General features: G+C 34.9%; 1 protein-coding gene across 1 annotated transcript; it reads right to left on the minus strand.

Moving 5' to 3' along the window:
• Positions 1 to 7,081: 7,081 nt before the first annotated feature.
• Positions 7,082 to 9,733, minus strand: LOC123302860 (protein ALP1-like). Its single transcript, XM_044885952.1, is given in 4 exon segments — positions 7,082 to 7,134; positions 7,895 to 8,502; positions 9,229 to 9,286; positions 9,289 to 9,733. Coding segments are annotated over 4 exon segments (984 nt in total). The 5' UTR covers positions 9,554 to 9,733.
• Positions 9,734 to 10,715: the final 982 nt, after the last annotated feature.

Below are 10,715 nucleotides of genomic sequence, written 5' to 3' on the forward strand. Positions count from 1 at the left end.
ATCTATAAATTCAAATATTTTCGGTAGGATTTATTATAAATATCGATAAGGTCAAATATTTTCGATAGCATTTATTATAAATATCATTCAGTTATATTTAGTATATTTTAATTTTTATTCATAAAAAAAGCCTCTTATTTTAGAGGCTTAATATTAATTAATTAATAAATAACTTAGAAAAATTGAAAAAAAAGCCTTCACAGTGAAGGCAATATAAAAGTTATTTTAAAAAATTTGAAAAAAAGTCCCTCCCCCTTTTGTATTACAGGAAAATGTAAAAAAATACATTCCCTGTATATAAAAATTTTTATATAAGTTATAAATAAATACATATATAGTTTATTATTTGAGAATGTAAAAAATACATTCTCTTTATTTTCAAAAAAATTTAACATAATAATAATTATTTCTTTTTTCGCTCGACTTTTTTTTGTTACAAAAGGGAATAAACAAATTTTTCATTTTATTTGTTGGGGTAATCTCGATATTTCATTTATTTCTAAATGAAATATACGAATCCCCAACTAAGGGCTGAGTCTCAACAGATCGCAGCGTGGAAACTGCTCTACCGAGTACAACACCCTGCTAGGTAGGTAAGTCGTCTACAAACGATTCCGAGTTCTGACGTCGAATATATAATAAAAAAATTGACCCATAATCGACCGTTAATGATTGAATGAACATAGCAACATGCTATTTGGCCGTCATTCTATAATCATACACGGCAAATATAAGGGCTCGTGCGATAATAAATATTAAAAATAAATTTATTACCTAATAAAATCACATTGATTTGAGCCTTTCGACTGATATTATAAACTCCTAATATATATCGTTGCCAACTTTGACTAGACAGGATACGGCCTTAGAGGCGTTCAGGCATAATCCAACGGATGGTAGCTTCGCACCATTGGCCGCTCGACCAAGTGCATGAACCAAATGTCCGAACCTGCGGTTCCTCTCGTACTGAGCAGGATTACTATCGCAACGACAAGTCATCAGTAGGGTAAAACTAACCTGTCTCACGACGGTCTAAACCCAGCTCACGTTCCCTATTGGCGGGTGAACAATCCGACGCTTTGAATTTTGCTTCGCAATGATAGGAAGAGCCGACATCGAAGGATCAAAAAGCGACGTCGCTATGAACGCTTGGCCGCCACAAGCCAGTTATCCCCGTGGTAACTTTTCTGACACCTCTTACTGAAAACTCTTCAAGCCAAAAGGATCGATAGGCCGTGCTTTCGCAGTCCCTATGCATACTGAACATCGGGATCAAGCCAGCTTTTGCCCTTTTGCTCTACGCGAGGTTTCTGTCCTCGCTGAGCTGGCCTTAGGACACCTGCGTTATTCTTTGGCAGAGGTACTGCCCCAGTCAAACTCCCCGCCTGGCAGTGTCCTCGAATCGGATCACGCTGGAGTATATTATATTGATGTGTAATTAATAAAATTAAAATTATAAATCACTCACTATAAAATTAAAAATAATATAGAAAAGTAACAATATATATTAAAAAAATATATATTAACATCACTCTTATACGCTTGGTTCAAGAACACCATGACATTTGAAAATCCGTTAAAGGATTAACAAAGCATGCGCTCCGCCTTACCGAGTAAGTAAAGAAACGATGAAAGTAGTGGTATTTCACCTACGATATATATCCAAAAATGAAATATATATCTCCCACTTATGCTACACCTCTCATGTCTCCTTACAATGCCAGACTAGAGTCAAGCTAAGCTCAACAGGGTCTTCTTTCCCCGCAAATTTTTCCAAGCCCGTTCCCTTGGCAGTGGTTTCGCTAGATAGTAGATAGGGACATTGAAGAAACAAAATTTTACGTGAGGTACCTGCTATTTAAGCCTAACCCTCACGCCCCCCATGGGGACGGGTGTAAGCCTAGGGAAGCCCTTTGGTGAAGAGCGCGCACTACCTAAAACGCTTGGGACTCTGCAGGTCCCCACCCGAGCAGAGGCCAAAGCCAGACGCTGCTCACCCGCCGATACAAGGTAGGCAGGAGTGCTTCCTCAACTGAAGGTCTCAGCAGGCCTGCGCTACCCCCTCTAGCTTGCGATGTAAGCTCTAACACACTGCCCCCACGAGTCCGTCCTCATTTCACTTGCACACACACAGGCAGGTGGAAACACCCTGTGTATGGGGCTTGGACGCAAGTGACCCATGGTACCCAATTAACCGCCTGGGTTCGGCGTTGTCCCTGAAACATGCCTTGTTATGTCATTAGTGACTACTTGGCATGTCCAGGCCAGGCCAGCGTTCTTACAAACACCAGCCAGGCATACACATGACATTTTAACAAGTTTAAAATCCAGGTGAAGCCGAGTCCCTCCCACATAAGGACCAGGTGAAGCCTGACCCGCAATGACTCTATCCCGCCCCAGATAGATTCAAAGATGGCCCCTGGTGAAGAAGAAAAGGAAGAAACAAATAAGGGTCCGACAATGGGAACATTGTCGGACTAACGCCACAACAGAAAACAACTGGCAGCAGGAAACCTCTGCCAGTCTAAAAATCAGCTAACCAGCTAGGATAAAATCATTGTGGGGTGTGGTCGCCGGGTCCCCCCGACGTCACGCCCCGAAACAGCGCCATCACCTGTAACTACAAAAAATGTCGTGTCTTCTGACAAGAGACACGACAACACAAAGAAAACAGCACAGGAACATCACCAATTTGGACTGCAACTCGTCCAGTCGGACAGGAACAGTCATACATGCACCACTAATTTCCAACAGCTACCTCTTCGCCTTGTTGCGCTCCAGCGAGCCATCGAGTGCGTAGGGCAAAAGCCCTGTGCACAAACTCCCTGAAGCACTTGCGGCTACTTGTGGTAGCCAGGACCCTCTCGAACTGCCAAGAACCCCCTTCCCAGTAAATGGACATGTCATCCAGGTTCCGGAAGCGGTCGTATGCTCCGCAATCGCACAAAAAGTGCGCTGCATCCTCACATTCAGCACCGCAGTAGCAACCTGGATTGTCCACCAAACCCCTAACAAAGAGGTGGCCGCAAAGTCGTCCGTGTCCCGTTAGGAGGAAACCCTCCTAGAGGGAAAACGTCCAATCGCGCCACCGATTTATGTCCCTGACATCCGGAATAAACCGGAACGTCACAAGGCCCCTCCCCGTCTGGCACCACCTCTCCTGCCACCGAACAACCGCCCTCTCATTGATGAGAGTTTGGAGTTCGGCCCTACTCAACTCCTCAACTTCTTCATTCGAGAGCAAATTAAGCTCCCCAAAGCGGTAACCCCTTCTAGGTTTGAAGAGGCCTGCCCTCCTCAATACTTCGAGGTCCCAGGGAAGCATCCCACCGAGCACCTGAAGGGCCTCGGTCGAGACCGTCCGACACACCCTGAGTGCCCCGTAGAGAACAACCCGCTGTGCCGCCCCAAGCACAAGACGAGCGCTCTCAAATTTGAGACACTTCTATTATATATCTCAAAAATATAAAACCCGTTGCTTCAAACTCAAATTATTATTACTGACATACACTTCTATTATATATATTAAAGATATAAAACCCGTTGCTTCAAACTCAAATTATTATTACTGACATACACTTCTATTATATATATTAAAGATATAAAACCCGTTGCTTCAAACTCAAATTATTATTACTGACATACACTTCTATTATATATCTCAAAGATATAAAACCCGTTGCTTCAAACTCAAATTATTATTACTGACATACACTTCTATTATATATATTAAAGACATAAAACCCGTTGCTTCAAACTCAAATTATTATTACTGACATATACTATACTATATATATCTCAAAGACATTAAACTATTTTAATATCTAAAAATAAAATTTATATCTTAAAATAAAATTTAAATACATTTATATAGCTTATATAGCTAAAATACATTTTATTCACAGTTTCAAACTCATATTATCATTTTACTACCGATAAGCATACTCTATACAACATATGACATATATACAATATATTCAATTTATTATAAATAATACTATTAAAAATCACAATAAATATATGTATAAAATCTATTAAGACACTCTATTCGTATGGTACAGTAATAATATGTGTCACTATATACATATAAATTATAAGTCATAACTTGTGATATTAATAGTACACCATCATATATAGTACTTAAAGAGAAAAAATTCCTTGTTTCAAACTCAAAAATGTAAGTTGTGTTTAAATGACTTAAAATGTCATGAAACGTAAAGATATATTGAAATTTTTGAAAAAAAATTTTTTCAGCCAAAAATCTTTGATTTTGAACCAAAAAAAAATTTTTTCTCTTAAAAATGAAAATTATCATATTTATTATAAAAATTACTATTTATTATTCAATAAATACATATTATCAAACATATTAAAAAATATTTACATATTTTTCATAATTCATATAAACTTTTTTTTTATCATTGGATAAAATTATATATGATTCGATATATACTTGTAACAAATTGTCAACGACCATACTATGTTAAAAACACTGGTTCTCGTCCATTCTCTGTACAACAGCTGTAGTGAACACATCGTTGTGACTACAACTAACTTACAGACTTACATAACAAAATTTTATTTTTTTGTTATATGCAAATTTTTAACAAACAAAAAAACAAAATCAAGTCAGTGCATGAAGCCTAAGCCTCGTGGCTTAAAACGCCTTAATAAAGATGGGCAAAGCTCATCCGAAACAAAAAATAAAGTGCTAGTACTTAATATACAAGATACTTGTGAAATAAACCACGAAAATGTAGAAAATATAGTGAAAAAAGACACATTTAACAGTGATACGGACACAATAAACAATGAAGTGATTACATTAAACAGTGAAAAAGACACAACAAACAGTGATTTGAACGCAAAAAAGTGTGAAACTAAAACTAACGACAGTGAAAAAGACACGAATAATAAAGGTACAGTACACAATAAACTAAGTCAAGGGAATGTTACGAACAATAATCCATCAACGACAACTGAAATGATCGTTGATGACAATACGCCCAAAAACATGGATCTGAGTTCAATGTTTGTCAAGCCATCGACCTCAAGGGGAACCGGCAAGACCCTACCAAAACCCCCAACAATACCATTAAAAAATCGATTTGCGCCACTAGGAACTGACGAAAATGAAGAAGACGATGACAATGACTCAATCGAACTGGGTCAAAACAAATTAAAAAAACCACCACCAATTGTAATACGCGGCAAAACTACCGATTACAAAACCTACGTAAAATCAGTAGAGAATGAGATAAATAAAGGATTTCATATTAAATATACCGCAAACAATACAAACCTATACTTATATGATCATGAAGAATATAAAAAGTACATATAAATTTTTAACGAAAACAAAGTAGAATACCACACATACACCCCAAAAGCGGACAGAAAACACGCCTTTATCCTAAGAGGGCTAGACAACAGCACAGACACGGAAGAAATTATCGAAGACCTTGAAGACAAATATAAACTAAATGTCGAAAAGGTTTACAAACTAAAAAACACCAAAAAAGGACTCTTCCTGGTAATTTGTGACAGCACGATTAACCTCAAATACCTAAACAAAAACGTACAATATGTGAACAGGACAAAAATATCCTGGGAAAAGCGGTACAACACGCCCGAAATTATCCAATGTAGGCGGTGCCAGTCCTGGGGCCATAGTACAACCCACTGCCGCGCGGCTCCACATTGCCTCAAATGCGCAGAAGGTCACTGGACCAGAGAATGCGACAAAGTGCGCAAAGAGGACCCGACAACCACCAAGAATATTAAATGTGTTAACTGCCAGGGTAAACACTTAGCATTCCACAAAGAATGCCCAGTATATATTAAAAAACTGGAAATGAAAAGAGTGAAATACGTCCCAGCTCCTCCTCCAACAACAAATCCCTGGAACAAAAACATGCACTTCCAATCAACACAACCGGCACAAACTACACCAATACAACAAAACATTCAACCACAACAACCGCGTCAAAACATACAAAACCCTATGGGCAACCTAAACGAATTGACAGCAGAAATCCAAAACCTCAACAACTTAATAAACATCGAACAAATGCTGGAACTTGTAAAGCAATTAAACACAGCCCTAAGAAACTGCAAAAGCGAACTGGAAAAGTTCATCACATTCAATAATTTTCTTCGTGATAAGTTTGCCCAATGTCCATAAACATTGGATCATGGAATGCGTGCGGTCTAAGGCATAACGTCCAAGAACTTAGACATTACATCGAAAAACACAACATACACATTATGACAATAAACGAGACAAAACTGACACCGGACACAAAAATAAAAATAAAAAATTTTAACGTTTTGAGAAGGGATCGCACTGCACATGGAGGTGGTGTGGCTATACTAATAAAAAACAACATCCCATATCAAACAGTTGATGTTCAAAATAGAGCATCTATTGAACACCTTGCCATCAAATTAATAAATAACATTTTTATTGTTGCAGCGTACAACAACCCACGCAACATATTCACGGACCTTGACCTAAAGACACTGACCGACATAGGAACTAAAACACTGATAATAGGAGACTTGAACGCGCGACATCATACCTGGAAAAACCACATAACAAACACAAACGGACGTACTTTATACAAACACATAACAGACAAAAACATGATCGTACTACACACAGAAGAGCCTACGCACTTCCGTCACAACAACGCAACACCAACGTACATTGACATCGTCATAAACAAAAACGTAAACAAAATAACTAAACTTACAACACACACAGAACTGACATCAGACCATAACCCAATCATGTTTACATTAAGGCTCGATCCTCACTATAATGCCGTTCACAGTTCGTTCTCGGTTCAATCTCGGTTTGATAAAATATTATAAAGTAAAAAATATATGTGTACATTCATACTATCCGCAACAGTCAAGTTTCGCTCGAATCCCAGTCCAATCACGATCAGGTTCGAAGAATATTTTGTTTGAGCGAGATCGAACTTTTCACGACATGTACCGATAGTGTGAATATTCTTATAAAGAATATTCACACTATCACACTATTCACACAATATAAAGAATATTTCGGGTTCAATCAGCTATTACCCGCTGAAGCGATTAGTACATCAAATGTAATTAACTTCAATACTTCAAGTATATTTTACTTTTAATTAAATTTTAATTCTATTTGAATTATATTGTAGTTAAAGTAATCCTAAGTGATAAAAATGACTAAACAAATGTGGACTTTCGAAAAAGGTAATTATATATAAATAGTTGATTTTTTAAAAATGATATTTATTATGTATCCCATTACAACTTTATGGAAGAAATAGCAGAATATTACTTAATTGAATCTATAGTACAATTGTAAATGACGTAAATTAAATAAATTATTGTTATTTTTATTAAGAACATATATATTTTTTCAGATGAATTACTTATTGAACTAGTTAAGAGCAAACCGGGTTTATACGATTTGGAATCGCCTCATTATAGTGATAATAATTATAAAAAGACAATGTGGGCTGAAATTGAAAAAATATTAGAGCTGAACGGTAAGTTTACTTAAAAATGATAATTATAAAAATTTCGATTTTTTTTTCCCATCTGTATCAGCCTATAATATTTCTCTGCCATGGGACTGAGCCTTCTACAGAATTAAAAAAATTCTTAAAAATTTCTCTTGTTTCAAATGCCTCTCTCTGCGCATTTCCGCCTTGTCTTCTTAAATTCTGCATATTGTTATTGCTATTATTGGCACAGTCTGAATAACTTTCTATGTTGATAGTTCTGGTATTTCTGATAATATTATGTAAAATACATGTTGTTAATATTATACAAGTTGCATTTTTAGGATCAGCTTTGATTCGTCTACAATATATTCTAAAAGTTTGTGATAAAATACCAAATGCACATTCAACCACTCGTCTTCCTCGACATAACCGATAATTAAATATTTTTGTTTCATCGTCTTCAATATTTGATCTTGGGTAAGGCCGCATCATATATGTTTTTAGAGGAAAAGCTTCATCTCCCAAAATTACATATGGAGCCAAGATGTTTGTTCCTGGAAGTGGAGAGCTTTCAGGAATATTCAGTGTTCCATTTTCCAATCCTCTTCCAAGGGCTGAATTGGCCAAAATACCTCCATCGCTATTTTTCCCATAAGACCCAATATCCACAGCAATAAAGTTGTAATTAGAATCTACTAATGCCAACAGTACTATAGAGAATGTTTTCTTATAATTAAAATATAAAGATCCGCTATGGGATGGAGCTTCTATTACGACATGTTTTCCGTCTATAGCTCCTAAGCAATTAGGAAAGTTCCACATATTCCACATGCCATTAGATATTTGCAACCATTTTTCTCGAGAAGGCATAGGAATAAATTCTGTCATTAAAGTTTCATTTATTGCTGTACATACTTCGATAACAATATTTTGTACTGTTGAATGTCCAAGACGGTAGCTAAAAGCTATTGTTTTATAAGAGTCGCCTGTAGCCAAAAATCTGGAAAGAAAAAAAATAATAATAATTGTTGTATAGTATAGTAAAATTCTGATATTTTCATCACGTAGATACTTCATATTTTTTAAAAGTTTTTAATTAATTTAATATATTCCATTACAGGAGCAAAGATACGATGGGAATCTCTACGAGCTCAATACAGAAAGTATCTTGCAAAATTAAAAACAAAAAGTGGCCAAGCCGCTACAAAAATTTGTAAATGGCGATACTGTGATCAAATGCAATTTCTCAATGATTATCTTACTGTTGATAGACCACGAATGACTTCTATTATGGATAAAGAAATTGACAAGGAAAATATTGGTTCCGAAAATAGTGAGGATGTGATTGTGCAAGGGACTTCATTAAGACAGAGTAATGATAACGAGGAAGCTGTATCAGTCCATGATAGTAACCATTCAGTTCATCAATCATCAAGTACATCTGCCAGTAATTTATATACAAGAACAGCCAGTTGATTCTCAATCGTATCATTTTGCTGAAAATAACTTGCAAGCACAATATTCATCGACAGTACGACAATATCAGGGGGTTGAAGAATCGTATCAAACAAAAAATAATTAAAAAAAATTAAGTGGAATCGATATTGAGAATTTACCTTTACAAATGTAACAGAATATTTTGTTGATTATATAATAACAATGAATAAATAATTAATAGTTTTCAAGTATTTTTTATTTCACTTTAATTTTAATAAATGACACTTACCTCAAACATACAATAAGTTTTTCTCGTGGAGAAATCGCCTCTCGAAATCTTGAGTTTTTTTTTCTATTTTTACTGTGATTTTCTTCAAAATCATTTCAAACGTAGTCCAATCCATTCGACAATACTGTAAGAATTTTTCTTCATCATTAATTAAATGGGGATAGAGAGTGTAATATTCTCCTTCTTTTTTTCGTTGCAATAAACTTGGATGCACCCACATTCTTCTCATGGCTTTATGTTTTCTTCTTGTCTTGATAATATTATCTTCTTCATCAAGAAGAAGAGCTATAATCGCTAATTCTTCAATCGAAAAGTTCAATGACATTTTTCACTGCAAATATTCTAATATTATTAATTATCTACGAGCCAAATACATCCGACTTTGATTATTGACAATTCAAGACTGAATCGTGAACTGAGTCAGATTGTAAAATGTGAACATGATACGACTTTACCAGACCGAAATCGTATCGAGAACAAACTGTGAACGGCATTATAGTGAGGATCGAGCAGTCTTCACACATAAGTCTAAGGCGAAACATCACAAGTACTGAATATAAACTCACACCATGCAGTATACAGTTATAAGCACCAGGCAGTGCATACTAATTCAACATAGCAGTGTTAGTGAATACATACATCAATACAACTAAGTGACACGCACATAATTAATTCACCGTATAATTTTACATACAATTAATGGCGGCCATTGATCATCAATTTCAAGAGTTAGCAAATATCTTCGGCAACATTTGATACAACATATCATTACAACGAATTTAAGTCCATATAATTTAATGCGCAACTTTCCATGCAATTAATGGCGGTTGATCATCAATTTCAACAGTTAGAAAACATATTTTCGGCAACACGTGGCAATCATAGTCATCCATTAGCAACACGCATTCAACATACAAACGACATATATTCAACATCAACAATCACCCATTCATCACTCCACAATTATCAACAAAACATACCTCAGGTGAATAATATAGTGAATTTAATTTTAATTGACATTTAATTTACTACTTATTTTTTTGAATATAAAAATAGTTTCAAAATTTAGAATTTTCAACATTTAATTTACTAATAATTTTTTTTGAATATAAAAATAGTTTCAAAATTTAGAATTTTCAATTAATTTAAAATAGTAGTGATCTTATATATATATATATATATATATATATATATATATATATATATATATATATATATATATATATATATATATATATATATATATATTTAATTTGTTAATCAGAATAATGATAAAGCAGTCAATGAATGATAAACAATAAACTGATTCAAATAATATCCAGCGTTTTTATTTTAATAGACTTTCAGGTAGATAACATTCGAATTTGCAGTTTATTAAACACAGTATATAGTAATTATATTAAATTTTGTTCGTTTTTTGAAAAACATTTTAATTGTTTTTTGAAAATTCTCATCTTATCAAAGAATTAATTCATTGTAAATTAATT

Source organism: Chrysoperla carnea, chromosome X (assembly GCF_905475395.1).
Source record: "Chrysoperla carnea chromosome X, inChrCarn1.1, whole genome shotgun sequence".
Taxonomy (NCBI): domain Eukaryota; kingdom Metazoa; phylum Arthropoda; class Insecta; order Neuroptera; family Chrysopidae; genus Chrysoperla; species Chrysoperla carnea.